The sequence below is a fragment of the Taeniopygia guttata genome, chromosome 2 (genome assembly GCF_048771995.1).
Source record: "Taeniopygia guttata chromosome 2, bTaeGut7.mat, whole genome shotgun sequence".
Classification (NCBI taxonomy): Eukaryota; Metazoa; Chordata; class Aves; order Passeriformes; family Estrildidae; genus Taeniopygia; species Taeniopygia guttata.
The window spans coordinates 68,180,718-68,196,157 of NC_133026.1; the positions used below are offsets into that span (position 1 = coordinate 68,180,718).

The following is a 15,440-nucleotide window of genomic DNA, read 5'->3' on the forward strand; positions in this document are numbered from 1 at the left end:
CCCATCAACAGCCCAGGATGCCAAAAAGAAAAAAAAGTTGTCCTTACCTCCTGCGGAGACGGGATCTGTTTATATTAAACCATATATACTGGGAATCCTGTGTTCTTATGCCACTATTAAATGACCTCTCAGTAGCTTAATTGATAGATGATTAGTTAGCATACCGTTTCTTGGCAATGTTCCTCATACACATGTATTTTTGTAAGAGACAGATACATTTCTTTTGTTTTTTCATTTTTTAGTTACATGGGAATTGGGCTTTCGGCACAGGGTGTGAACATGAACAGACTACCAGGTATGTTTCAGTTACTTACATTGGTTTTTAAAATATGCTTCAGCTTTGGTAAACAATAGAACATAGCATGTCACCTCTGTGTTGTATCTGTTACTGGAGTTATGTAACACTTGCAGCTGAAAAGTTTTACTGTACATTACTCCTGTACTACTTCTGTCAGCTCTTACTGTTATTTTTAATGTTATGCAGATACTTTTTAGCAAACATACAATCTAAAATTTTCATCATCTGTCCTGATAAAAATTAAGCTATAGATTTCCATGCTCTGTACACTGGATTTCTAGCAATAAAAATTAACTACTATGGTAAAAAATTCCTTTCAAACATGGAGGAAACTCTCCTTCTGTCATTTTCTATACTTTTATCTTTCCAGCCTTCATCGTAAGAGTGTGTAGCCTAGTTTTAAATTGTGACTGTTCCATTGACCTGCATGGTCAGGGACACTGTCTAGTTAACAATTGTCTGTAGTATCTCTGAATAGTACTTAACAAAATTTTGTGTTTGTATACATAAAAGACTGGGTTTCTAACACATCTTTAAATGTGTAAAAAATATCCATCCAAAACCAACCAACTGACTTCTTTGAAATACCAAAATATAAAACCATGTTGAATTGACCTTTGAGTATCTGCATTTTCTTGCTTTAGAGTTTTAACTTTCTTACCCAAATGCTCTGGTAGAGATTCATATGAGGACTGCAAGTCCCTGTTACACTGTGAGCCCACCTAAGGCTGATGAATTATTAGTGGGTGGCATTAAGTTTAAGTATGATTTAGGATGCTATACTTATCAAAAGTACTACTAATCAGTGTAACAGCAATAATTTGGGGTTGTCTTTAATTTACTGAGAAATACTTAATATGGTACCAGCTGAAGCTACTGATGATAAGGATTAAGGGTCTAAGTGTGTAAAATACTTCTGAATTAACCTGCTAGGCAGCAGCTTGACAGAAGAGGTTCAGTATTGACTTGCATAGAGTGTAGATAAGTATTTATAAAAGAGCACAGACCAAGATTGCTTGTTGTGAATTTCATTGAGTAGTGTAACAGTATGAAGCTTCTTAAAGATTCTACAGCTTCTTCACCTGCAAAATCATTACCATATTTGCATGCATAATGATTAGCTCTTGGCTCTGATTTTCACCTGCATTGCTAATTTTTTCCTTTTATTTAAAATTTATTTTTATTTTCAGGGGCAGCATAGTCACACTTTAGTCTGGAGATTCTGTTACTATGCAGAGGCTGCTTGCTGCTGAATAGTCATTGAGAATAATCAGGACTAGAAATATGTTTCCCCAGAGATGCCTGTTTGGTTTGTAGCCAGGAAGAATCTGATTATGACATATGGTAGCAATAGTTTTGCAAAATGAAAGGGAGAACAGGAGAATCTTCACTGCTTTATTGGGACATGTCAGATCTGTATATAGTTTTTTGAATTTCAGCATTGTAGCTGATTACATTTTTGTGTTAGTAATACTGTATGTTTGCATAAAGAGAAAAATGTGTTATCTGAATTTGCATTACCTGTTATATATTACAAATGCAATTACTTATTCAGCCATTTTAATAAAAGACGTTGTCATTTTAAAGATTACACAGTGGCTTTCCTAGATAAGAAATATTAGAAAGTAGAAAGCTGAATATAGTAATTAACTGTGTTAACCTGGCTAGACTATACCAACTTAGCACAGTCTTCAATTTATTTAATAATAAAGAAAATGAATAAATTGCAAATGCTTTTGTTCTCTAGGTTGGGATAAACATTCATATGGTTACCATGGAGATGATGGACATTCATTCTGTTCCTCTGGAACAGGACAACCTTATGGCCCAACATTTACTACGGGCGATGTCATTGGTTGTTGTGTCAACCTTATCAATAACACCTGCTTCTACACCAAGAACGGACACAGCCTGGGTATGGAGAAATGCTGCCTTTCATGACAGCATTGTGTCTTTAAGTCTCTTGTGAATAGGAAGCCCTCTTCACATCAGGAGCAAAGGGTTTGAATAGTTCTTTTGGTAGTTTGATAGTCTATGAAGTAATTAAAGAACTGGGGAAAATAATTTCTTCTGTGCCATTAGCACTAACGTTCCTTGTGGATCTGCATTAATGAACTCCTTTGCTAAATCGACAAATAGTGCTTGAAGGTCATAAAGTAATAGATAATAAAAGAACTGAAGGTCGGGAGAATGGATATAGCTAAAATTCCTTGCTGCTATAGGGGGAACACCCTGCCTTCGCTAAAACCTTACATTGGATGCATGTTATTTTGAGCATATGTTGGAGAACAGTGTCTTTTGGATTCCCAGTCTGGAGTCATTCATAGTTGGGCTAAAGCCATAAATTATAAAAGTTGAGCTAAAATTAAGTCCATTAACTCATACAATAAACTGTAGTATTAGGCAACACTGCAAGACAATTTTTGAATTTGAAGATGTCAGGGGTTGGTGGAGTTAAAATTTTTTATGGAGTATCTATTTCAGTTACTTAATGAAATTTAATGAGCCAAGACAGTGTAAAGAAGGAAGAAAAAAAATTACTTCCTGCATTAAGAAAGGAGTAGGGGCTTGGGAAGAGATCTTGGAATTATGCTGAGGGGAGTAGGAACTTTGAAGGGATAAGAAGAAGAACAAGGTTTCTGTGATGGGTAGAAATGTGATAAGGAAAAGAGAGGGTTGCTGTTCTGTTTCTTATGCTGGCAAACACAAAGTAGGTTTGGAAAAAGGGGAAGGGATGTGGTTTAAATTCTTTTCTAGCCTCCCTGAATGAGGCTGACAGTTTGATTGCTCAGGTCTTGAGCAAACACATCTGACTTGTGAGTTTTCCTGCCTCTACTCACAGAAAGGCTTTGGAGTCTCCTCCTGAGGTCAATTCCATGTAATCACTTCTGTGATGATATTCTTTCATTATTTAATATTCTTTCTAAATTGATTGAGTCTGTATACTTTGAGACCTAGGGCAATTGGACACTTGAACCAGACACTATAGTTGTTTCTTTTGGCATCCTGTTGCAGGATAGGTCCAAGTGGAAGATGACGGGCTTGTGTTTGCTCTAATCTTTAACTGGGTTAAAGCTGAGAAAAGCAGTGTTACCTTATTCCCTTTCTGAAACATTCACAATGTGCCTGCAGGAAAGTTGGATCATATGATCAGCTAAGGAGACAGGAGTGTTCTCACTACCCTTATGGTCACATGAAAGCGTGAGTGAGCTAGGAAGGCAAGATCAGAACCCTCCTTTTCAGTGGAAAACATAAAGCAGACTGGATTAGGCCAACTGTGAAACAACAGTGCAAAAGATTAAAATCTGTTTTTAGAGGAGACCAGAATGGCATAGGTGAGGGAAGGCTAATAAAATGTCATGTCATAGACTGAGGCTGACAAACACTTTATGGATTTCAGAAGGAAACTTGACAGCTGTTCTGCTGTCATGGACTTTGCTAGCTTTAGCTTCTGACATAAGAAAATTGATTCTGTGTTGAGTGGAAAAAGGAATCAGAAATTTTGTCTCACTGAGTTGTTGCAGCTGCTAGTTGTCCGGTATTCCTGCACATTTGTGACTTGGAGGACATTTATGTTTCTTCTCTTGGCCCACATATATGGTCTAGAACATAGGAAGTCTCTGGCTCAGCCTGGAATTTGATGCTGCAGAAAGGGTTAAGCAGTTCTCATGCAAGTGTGAAATCCTGGGTCCCAACCAAATCTCGCACCCACCCCCCAAAGACCCCACCACCTACATATCACTTAGTCATCATTTATTTTTCATGCATACAGCCTCCATTTTGGAAAAGAACAAGTTGGATGTCAAAATTGCCAAATGGAAAAAATTACATAGCTTGGAAAAAGATAGAGTAAGAGCAGGGAATAAATAAAATGATAGCTTTGAGATATGATGGGAGGAAACAAAGGAAACAGATTCACTCAGTATGTCATCCTTCTGTCTCAAAAGATGTGGGTAAGGAATCCAGATGCTCTTGAGGTTTGAAATCCTGGTAAAGAGTAGAGATTGAAAATGGGGATGGAATTTAGGACAAAAGGTTAAAAGCTTTTATTTTCGTCTTAATTTGAAAAGATGGTGGTACAAAATAAATTGAAGTTTGAAGGCATAAGTGGATTTGAATAATTCCGCATTAGAAAAAACTTGCAACAATAAAGGAAATTCTGAAATACTGCTATTCTTTGGCTGTCAGAAAGAGATTACTGATTTTTTTTTTTTTTTTTAAACTGAAAGCTTCCCACCCCCTGAAACTGCCTGAAGTTCCTGAAGTGTATAGAGGTCATATTTTTCTCTAATCCTGAGACAGCAAAATCACTCCCTTGGTTTTACGGGTAGATGGATGCCTGTAATTATGTAACAAGATATTAAGCTGTTCTGTTTGAAAATCAAAGCATGAGGGTGTGGATTAGATTGAAACATTTGCAGGCTGGTTTGGAGTATTATAGACCTGTGCTGCTTGTGTGAAAATTGTGAGTGAGTATGAAGAAAAGTAATAGCATACAAAAACAGACACCATTAAATCTTGATGTTGCAGCATCGTGACATGCAAGTGAAAAGTATTTTCAAATAGCCTTCTTTATTCTCTAAATTTAGTATGTAACTAGAACTTTCAGACTTCCTAATCTGCCTATCTGTATGATTTGCTTATGACCTATTTTGAAAAAAATTAAGGGCAATTCAAATATTTTTGAATGATGATTACTTTTTGCCAAATACCGCCATTTATTATTTAAAAAATGTGAATTGTGCGTAGGCATCATGAATTTCACCATACTTAGCTTATTTCTGAGATGGTTTGAGTGAGATTTCTGAACAGATAATGATGCATTTAAGAAAATTAAGCTAGAATCCAGACACATGGAAATTAATCTTAATTTTCTCTTTATTACAGGCATCGCTTTCACAGATTTACCGGTAAGATAAATGCATTTTTAAACAGTTTTCCTTTGTGTCTTTACACAGATGTTTTAGATCAGACTAGCGTTTACTCTATGCTTGATGGAATCACAATGATAATCTTAGTAGCCAATTTAATATCATCACGAATTCAGTGGTGATTTTTTAATTGAAGGAGAAATTGTTTCTGTTTTACACCAATCCTACACGAGGTTTTGCTTTTCAGGTTTTTTTTAGCAGGATAACAATACATGCAAATAGTTATTACAGGCTTTTGCATATACAAAGTCAGAGCTGTATTAAAATACCAACATGGTGGACAGCTGCTTGAGATATTTTCACTGTAACTCATTCTTGATGCCTGATTTTCATGATCTTTGCTTCACAGAATCAAATGTATCTTTTTTTTTAAGCTGCACCTATCTGAAGGCTTGTAGCTTTTGAGTCAATTAAAGTGTGCTTTCCTTAAAACTGGCATCTGTTCCCTATACTACTGATACAGGCATGATACTGCACTTAGTTTGTTTTTTTTCTCATCCACTTCATTTCTGATTTAATCTGTTTAAGGTGCAGTGTGTGATGCACGTCCATCTGGCCAGCTACTCCCTTTGTGTGGCCTTAAGAGGCAAGGACAGATATTAAGGAAAAATGAAGTCAGTAACCCAAGGAGCCTCTTAGTCCTACCACAGGGTTGAGTGTTTTGTGTAGGAAACCACTGCCACTGTTCTGGATCTTCAGGATGCTAGCAGGACTCCTTGCTAGCACACGGTGCCAGCTCAGGAAAACTGACACTATAATCTGAAGTATGAAGCTGAACCCCTTTTTAGAATCAATGGTTTCCATCTTGCTACGAGATTTCAGACTTGTGGTTTGTTGATTATTTTAGACTAGGTAACAGTATGAGCATGTTTATTTTAAAAAGCAAATGGTGTATTTGTGAAAATAGAGGCAAGATTGGCTTGGGCGTGGTTTGAAAAACCACAGTATTTTTCATTTCACTCTGGGCTTTAGAGTTCCTACTATTAACCTGCGTGTTAATAGCTTCTTACTCATAGCTTTAATTTATTTAGCTTAATAGTTCTGTAGGTCTACATCCTATTATACCATACCACTATTGTCTGCAGTGTAATTATGATGTAGGAATATTTATTAAATAAACTTTAAAAAAAATTTAACTGCCTTCCCCCCAAACCCACAAAAGACCCCAGCAACAAAACCCCATTCACACAATTGATTGCTTTGTCATTGCTAAAATGCTCATTGCATTTAATAAAATTGCCTTTATCCCAACAGGCAGATTGTACCTTTCTCATATTTGGCATATTGTAAATTTGCACGGGGATCTAATTTCTAAGCAGAAAATTAAACTGAGACAACAATAAATGCTGTTAAAGTATTTTCCTAGATACAAATCCAGGAATTCATAGAAACTTCAATGCATTGTGACTGTTTTTGTTAGACACTACAATTGGACTTTGAGGCTATTGAGTTTTCTATCCTGTCAGTTCTTCTTACCACTAAAATTCAGTGATGTTTTAAGTATTTCACCCTAAAAGGAAAATGTGGGCCTAAAAGGCCCACTTTGTAAGTTTTAAGTTCTGTTCTCTTTTAAAAGAAAAAAACTGGTCTTTAAAAATCATCAAAAATTGTTGCTTAATATTTTGTGAAATTGAACCCAAAAGTTGTAACATGTAGCTCAGTTTAAAAAACATGTTTTCTGACTAGAATGTCAGTAAGATTTTCTTCTTCCAAACGAAAAAAAATTATGAGCACTGGGAATAAAATTAGTCAGTCTTTGTATTGCTGTATTGGCAGAAGCTGCATTTACTGCTGGAGCACACTGCTAGAAGCAGTGAGGTTATTATTAGAGATGGAAAAAAACCCCAAACCCACAACAGTGGGGATTTTAGGGCAAGTGTCAAAAACTAACTAAAATATTTCTTGCAGCCAAATTTGTACCCTACAGTAGGGCTTCAAACACCAGGAGAAGTTGTGGATGCTAATTTTGGACAGCACCCATTTGTATTTGATATTGAAGACTATATGCGAGAATGGAGAACCAAAATTCAAGCACAGATTGACAGATTTCCAATAGGAGACCGGGAAGGAGAGTGGCAAACAATGATTCAGAAGTAAGACTTGTAATATTATTAACTTTTTTAAAAGTTGTTAGTTGCATGATTTCAGAGATCTTTAAAGCATTGTGTCTTTTGTCTTATGCAAAAATGATAGATACAATGAAAAAATAGTACATGTAATTTTGTTACCAGGTTTGATAACAGTGTAAAAGGGAGCATGCACAGATTTTGTGGCAGTTTGGACTTTATAATGATAAAGTGTAAGACTTCTGTTCTAATTTGACCTATCTAATATGGATTTGGGAGCTTGTAGGAAAGTTGCTGTGGTTGTAATGGGCAGTTTTAATACTCTGGGCTCTGGAAATTTCCCATTGCATTCTCAGCCTTCGGCATGCCAGGTTAAGTTGTGTCTCATTAGAGTTTCTAGAGAAAATGGTGGTTGTGACTTTGCATTTTTTATTTTTTTTGGTGAAAACAAAAGCTTAATGTGCAATAATTTCACTTCAGTGGGTGGTAATGAGAAAAAAAAGCCAGCATGATTAGCAGTTAATATTTGAACTGATCCTGCCTTTGGGTCATGAATAACTGTTACTAAAATTCATCATAAGAGAGTTATGCATTTATTATTCTTAAAAATCATTTTTCTGTACAATGTTTTGAAGAATATGCTGACTCATAACCGAATTACTTTTGTTTGACTTGTATAGAAATCTTCTGATTTCAAGCTGAATTTTTCAATTCAGTCAGCTTATTTTATCAAAGGGTTTTTAAATTCCAGAGTTCTTGGTTTCTTACTTGCATTTAATGAGTATTTCTGAGTTTTGTTTTTGTTTATTTTTAGAATGGTATCATCTTACTTAGTTCACCATGGATACTGTGCAACAGCAGAGGCATTCGCCAGATCCACAGACCAGACTGTGCTAGAAGAATTAGCTTCCATTAAGAACAGACAAAGTAAGGCTGGAAAGCATGTTGCATCCCCTTTTTCCTCCCTTAAACAAATACTACGTAAAGCTTTCTCTTAAGCAGCGTTGTAGAATTTGCTTGCAGCACTACTCCATAGCACAGTTCTTTGCTGTCATCTAATGTTACACATGTATGAGCAGCTGGGTATGAAAAATCTGCACAGTAATACTTTGTAACTTGTTTGATGTAGCAGAATGTGGTAAATTATCTGTTGTCTTTTCTCTTGAATGGAAAGTTGTGAACTGTCTGAAACAAGTGTGTGTAATGTCTCTGAGTATTTGTGGGAGCTCATGGTTAGTCACAAACAGAAATATAAAACTTAGTCTTGGCAAGCATTTATATTCTTATCTGAATTGTGGAAAGGGGTTGAGTTTAGAGAATGTTTTGTAAGTTAAATGAAACTTGAGTTTTCCTGCTTACAGATGTGAGGGGAAGAGGACAAGGACAACTAAGCAGTTCATTTCTAACTTGCCATACCAGTGCTGTTTAGCAGCCTGATGGAACAGTGCCTTCCCCTTCTATTTAAATCCCAGCTCTGTGACCATCAGCATTTGTGTTACTGTATGACATACCACATGAGGAAACTGCTTTGGTTGTAAAACACCACATTTGTTGGGTTTTTTTACATTTGGATCAGTTTCTTTGTTGGTGAAGAGCTGGCAGACTGTTTGCAACTTAAGCCAAGTTACAGCCACAGAAGCATCAACTAAAGCAGGGACCTTTGTGAGAGATTTTACTCAACTGTAGTTTGATTGGAAGTATGTGTTGTAGGTGAAAGAGACTAAATTTTTGTTTTTCTTAGTCAAATTTGAACCTGTAGGAGTGCAATGCAATTTGGATGTTCTTGAGTGACAGTAATTTGAAATGTGCTTATTTATAAAGTTGTGAAAATGAGAAATAAATCACAGAAGAGTGTCTGCAGTCTTATTCTAGCTCTAAATGCACAGTCTGACTACGAAGCAGTTGGATGCTGGCAATAAATAAAAATACTGAGTTCTCATTTAGATACATGTAGGTGGAGTGCAGTTCTTAAATTTTCCTGTTGAACATTTTAAGGAAACTTGATCTTTCTTTACACTGTTTTTTTTTCTGAAAGGAAAAAAAAATCTTGTTGATTGATGATTGCAGTGTCTTTTAATTGTTAATATACATGTATTAATCCATAAGCTGTCCATTTAACTGATGTTGGTTTTGCTGAACAGAAATACAGAAATTGGTTTTGGCAGGATGAATGGAGAACCCATTGAAACAACATAACAGCTGTATCCAAGTTTACTAGAAAAAAATCCTAATCTCTTATTTGTTTTTTGGTGAACAGGAATTCAGAAATTGGTTTTAGCAGGAAGAATGGGAGAAGCCATTGAAACAACACAACAGTTGTATCCAAGTTTACTAGAAAGAAATCCTAATCTCTTATTTGCATTAAAGTGAGTCTTCAAATTATACAGATGTGTGTTTATAGATGGCACAGTACCTTCTGAGACAAGACAGTTACTCATTTAAAGCTTTCACAGAAATTTATACAAAGTTAAGCAGCGCTTTTTAGAAAATGTGTATATTTCACTTATTTATGCTCTTCTTATTTGCTACATGTTTAACTCGGTTTTGTCATCGAGGTCCTGGTTTGCAGCATAATTCACATCTCCCTGTAGACTTGTTCTCTAGAACTAAGTTCTGTAGTTCTTTTTAATAAATTTTTGTTTCATTTGGGTGTCAAGTAAAACTTAAAATGGAAACTGATATAGTAGCATGTTCAAGAAGGTTAAGAATCCTGATAACATAAGTTAGTCTGTTCCTCCAAAGGGGTGACTGACTTTAAATACCAATTTAAATGAGCTGTTTCATTCCAAGCCACTTCACTAGAAACCTCTGGCTAAAACTGTAGAAATTCCATAATCCCAAAGAGTTCTCTTGGCTTTCCAGGCACACAATAGTCACCTTCATTCTGGCATTTTTACTTGCCAGCTGCGCTGTTCTCCAGAATTTTGTATCACATTGCAGGGTTTGAATGTGGAAAAAATGCGTTATCGCCTCTAAGAACAAAGCACTTTAATTTTATGTTCAGTTAAGTAACTGGGAATGTGTTTGAAGTCTGTCATGCTCAAGTGCTGAACAGAATTCACATGATAGTACTCCAGACTTATCACAGAATTCACAAAATGTGAACATTTTGATGAAAGACTTCACTCAATAGCATCAATTTTATGTTATCTTAGTCTGTCTTTCCAAATTTTGCCTGTTCTATCGAGGCTACTGAAGCCTTAAGCATAAAGCAGGAGTTCTGAGCTTCCTTAAAGTCCATAGTAAAACCTCCTTATCTAAAATGAAATTGACAAAGAGCAACAGCCTCTAAAGGGAAGGTTTGTATGGGAGTTTGCTTTTCAAACTATTTTCTAGCGCAGGTGTTTAATGTTAAGAGTTACCCTTTAATGCTTAATGTTCCAGACAGTCAAACTCTGTTCTCATTTACTTTGAGAGAAATAACAGACATGACAACATAATGACATATCTTTGTCAAGAAATAACCTTGCCCCTGCCAATAAAAGAAAACAGTTAGAACAAGAAAATATAGTTTAAATTTCTAGACTTTGAGGACTTAGTGACAAAGGCTGTCCTCCAAGGATAATATTCCTGTTCTGTTCCCTCACAAATTTGTAATTGTGTATTTTTGGTGGAATGCTTCAGAGCTTATTGATGATTGGGTTACTGACATTCAGTGTTTTGTTGAGTCAGACTTGTTCTATATTTAACCCTAAAATAAAATCATTGCTACTGTTGGTAATTTGAAATGTGTAAATGTAAATTAGCTTAACTTTTTGCCTTTTGTTTAGGGTGCGTCAGTTCATAGAGATGGTGAATGGTACAGACAGTGAAGTGCGGTGTTTGGGAGGCCACAGTCCAAAATCTCAAGACAGTTACCCTGTTAGCCCACGGTCATTCAGTAGTCCTAGCATGAGTCCCAGCCATGGAATGAATATTCACAATTTGGCAACAGGCAAAGGGAGCAGCACACACTTCACTGGTAAGTCACATAGAGAATAGACCACACAGATTTGGATGTGCCACACCACATGGATTTTTTTTTTTTTTTTAAGCTTAAGATTTTATGCTGAATGCTGTGTGTAACAGTAAAATGCTAATGATTAAAATGTGGGATTTCCAGTCACTGTGAAAAACGAAAGTTCCATCACGTAATTTTTGCATGTGCTCTTGGCTTTACTTCTTGCAAAGTAGGTTGCCACCAATTTCTAAGAAGTGCTTCCCTCTGGGAGGTGGAAGGTTCTGATATATATTTCTCTTGTCCTTTTGATGATAATTTATGACTTGGGCAAGATGGTTTAAATCCAGTAAGTGGTGTATATGATCCATTTCCTGTGGTGTTGATGGAGAAGTCAGAATAGCTGTGGTTGAGCAGGAAACACCAGAAGCCGGGTGGTATGGCTGAGTAAAAGACGTGCTGCTGGCAGCCACATTTCAGTCTGCAGAGTTGAAACATTTCTTAGAGCACTGAAGTAGTTGGAGATCTTCAGTGGGAAGTCACGAATGTTCAGAGCTGCCCCAAGCTTATGTGGAGATCCCCATGCCTTCCAAAGCACCCCTGCTGAGTGGAAGCTGCGCATGTTAAAGTGGTACCTGACCATGGCATCACTTAAGACTAAGACTCTTAAGGTAGCAGAAACCATCAGCTTGCCCTTCTGTTTAATTTCCAAATCCAAACTGGGGCTGACTGGGGGCACTTTTTTTTTTTTTTTCCCCTCTCTGGAGTGGAGTGGAAAGTCAGAGTAGGTTGGCCTTCAGAGTAACTGCTGTCTTTGGAAGGGGTCAGTAGCTTTGCTTTTCTTTCCTCTGTGTCAGGAGAGTGCCATAACATGTGTCCGTGGAGAGCCACTCAGATTTTCTGGTTGTCCTTCAGGTGGTTATTGGGATGTAGTGCAGAAAGTACCTGTAATTTTTGAAATTTTGAGAATAGAGGCAGCTTGATTAATGTATTACTAGAATTGATGTTTGAGATTTTGTAAATGGCAGCAGCTGTTTTCTTTATAATAAGCCCTTCCTTTGACCTATTGCTATTTTAGAACATACTTGGGAGCTCTTGGTTTGATGGAACTGGCAATTACATGTTTGCTTCAAATGGTAGTTTTCCTATTATATTTTAGAAGGGTCAGAAGAGATTTTAGCTAGGCATCATAATTTCACAGCATGGTGTAATTTTTTTTAGCAAAGCATAATATTAACAATTAAAATAATTACATGGTGAAGGAGGGAGGTTGTACGTAAGTATAGCAACATGCGAAGTATTCAGCACTGAATTCTACTGCACATTTATCAAAATAGTTATGTGACCAGGAATTTAAAATGTTTGCTTCCATTCTTAATGATTACAGTGGCCTAGAAAATATTTTCTAAAAAACTTCTACATTAGTGCAGTTTTCTATTTTACCAGTATATTAGTACAACTGGAAAAACCTTCTTGTGTCTCTGTTCATACTTGTTAAATAATGCTTAACTTTGCACTCTAGAAGCCTTAAGGGTTCAAATACCTGAAACATGGAGGTGAACTACTTGAGTTTGTGTGGCAAATTTAACATACTTACTCCTGGTTAGTAAATGCTACACTTATTTCATTTTTTCAACAAACTTATCTATAAGTACCACTTTCTGACTACAGCTGTTAAAACTGCTTGCAGGGTTTGAAAGTAGTTGCAGTAATGGAGTAATATCAAATAAAGTGCATCAGTCTTACTGTCACAGTAAACACGTGACCACCAGCTTGAATGTACCAGAGCTCAACAACATAAATGTATCCAGATCGCAGCAGGTTAACAGCTACTCCAGGTAAATAAACTTTAAATGCTTTTTAATCACATTAACATTTGTGTTCTCCATGTGTTTGCATGGCAGGGAAGAGTTTTCAGTAAGTTTTGATATGACTTTTTTTTTTTTTCCCAAGGACAGCTGAAACTTACTGCAAGGAGTGGCAGCTTGTGATAACTCTGGTTGTTTGACAGTTCAAGCTCAATAGACCTTTTTATCCTGTTGAGTTAAAGAAATGCAGTGGACAAAAATAAATTACCTTGCTTACAGCTATGGTCAGTTTTGAAGTTCCATAGTGAAGGTTAATTAGCCCTTTGGCACTTGAGTTTTTAATTGAAGCCACAGACAAGTGATTTAAGTGTGTTGCACACAAGTAATGAAAAGTTTTCAGATACTCTCCATTTGTGGCAGTATCTGCAAAGTAAACACAGTTGAGATACTATGAAGTGTGGATTCCCTTTCTGTATACACCAGGATTGTTTGCCTACTCCAGTCACTGTCACAAGTGCAAACGCATTCCATTCAGAGAGTGAAAATAAATCTGTTAACCAGGGTGAATATGGTTATTCATAACCAGTACATTTTAAGCTCTGGGTTGCATGGATGCAGCAGTACCTAATTTGATGTGAAATGCAACAGCACTCGGCTGCATTGTGCAAAGTGAATTCCCAAAACTACCACATAGGATGTGATGATGTGGTGGTGATGACCAAAAGTATTTTAGTTGAATGGTGATAATTGGGGTAAAAAGGTAAGAGTTACAATTTACTTTTTAACTTTCCACAATTTCTGTTTGCATCAGCAGTTGCCTCTGCCAAAACGTCTGGCAGTGTCCAGGCAACTTGGAGATTTTTCATGGAGGAAGACAGTTCCTTGGCTGTGTTCTTGCCCAGTCAGACAGGCCTTTTGGTTTCCTTTCTCAAAGGAAGCTGAGTATTTTTGGTTGCTTAGAAGCAAGATATTAAACTTCCAAATTGAATCTATTTGGTCTTGACAGAGGTTTTAGGTTGCTATTCTCTGTGATGGAATAGAGCAGGTCAGGATGCAATTGTCAGCAAAGCTCAGTCCCCAAAGCTGTGCTGGCATTTTCTAAAAGCACTTCTGTGAGCTGCTGTAAGCAAAGGGTTGTGAGGAGCTGAATGCTTTGCATTTGCCACTGAGTGTCTCTTCAGTGTTCTGCTTTACTCAGCATTTGCTTTGGGGTTTTCTTTTTTTGTTTTTCCTCTGTCATTCCATAGAGTAAATAAGAGGAAAGGCATTTTTTCAAAATAATTTGTTACCTAAATATGGTATTTTGCATGTAGGATGTATATTGACTTAACTGTATTTTTTATGTATAAATATTAACTATATTAAAAAGTGGGAGTAGTATATTTTCTCAATGTATTTTCTTCAGCTCTGTGTACATGCAGTTACATGAACAAGGTAAGAACTTTTTGGTCTGTATTTAGAAAGTGTTATATTCCTTACTCCTGAATAATGGGGGGCGTGTTTAATTTTTCAGCATCTGAAAATAGTATTTTACTGAAAACTAATGTTGAGACAACCTTAAAACTTTCCATGGTGCTCTGGTATCATCAGTTGCTATCAAAGAAACTGTGGTCTAGCTTGGTAATATTTAACAGCAGCTTTTCAGTAGCTAAGATGAGGAAGTAGTGTGATGAAGTTGTAAAGATAACCTAAGTACTTAGAAATGAATAAAACTTGTATTTACTACTCTCTTTTCAGCAATGATGTAGACATGGAAACAGATCACTACTCCAATGGGGTTGCTGAGACTTCATCTAATGGCTTCCTAAATGGTAGTTCTAAACATGATCACGAAATGGAAGAATGTGACACAGAAATGGGTCTGCAGTGATATTTCTTACATTTTTATTAAGTGATGGCAACAAGGTTATGTTTTTACTTGCAATGCTTCCCAAGTTGAAAAATAGGGTTACTAGCTCAAATCTTAATTTTTTGATTGTTTGTTTTGCTGTTACTAGATGTAAATTTTAAAACCACTGATTTGGGTGGTCCAATATCAGTGTGAGAACAGGGGAAATGGGTAACTCATGGCTACTGAAATTAGCATTAATTTCTAAGGAAGTACCTTTGAGAAGAAACACCCAGTTGTGTAGCATCCTGTGTTTGAGTTGGGAAATTATTTCTCCTCTTTCCATTCATGGTTCTCATGGCATCTTTGTGCTCCACAGTAAGCGTAGAAATTCTAAATCTTTTATATTGAAATGCACAGTCCTAATATTTAATGCTCAAGAGCTTTATTAGGGAAATGTAAAAGTGAAAAATGAACTTTTTCCCCACGTGTTCCACCAAAAAAAAAAAACAATTTATATAATTATGAGCTAAAAATTAACTTTGTTTTACTTAATTTGCTTTGTACGCTTG

At 36.4% G+C, this 15,440-nt stretch overlaps 1 protein-coding gene across 5 annotated transcripts in view; it reads left to right on the plus strand.

Moving 5' to 3' along the window:
* Nucleotides 1-15,440, plus strand: part of RANBP9 (RAN binding protein 9) — a 38,743-nt gene that overhangs the window by 19,520 nt on the left and 3,783 nt on the right. For 2 of the 5 annotated variants that reach the window (XM_072924172.1, XM_002188214.6), the window contains exons 3-11: nt 243-295; nt 2,046-2,213; nt 5,186-5,208; nt 7,138-7,322; nt 8,110-8,222; nt 9,553-9,661; nt 11,066-11,256; nt 12,923-13,070; nt 14,778-14,899. In XM_072924172.1, the coding sequence (XP_072780273.1) occupies nt 243-295; nt 2,046-2,213; nt 5,186-5,208; nt 7,138-7,322; nt 8,110-8,222; nt 9,553-9,661; nt 11,066-11,256; nt 12,923-13,070; nt 14,778-14,899 (1,112 nt within the window). Of the gene's footprint in view, nt 1-242; nt 296-2,045; nt 2,214-5,185; nt 5,209-7,137; nt 7,323-8,109; nt 8,223-9,552; nt 9,662-11,065; nt 11,257-12,922; nt 13,071-14,777; nt 14,946-15,440 lie in introns of all 5 variants that reach the window. The other 3 variants (XM_030265543.4, XM_072924173.1, XM_030265544.4) reach the window with 2 other exon arrangements.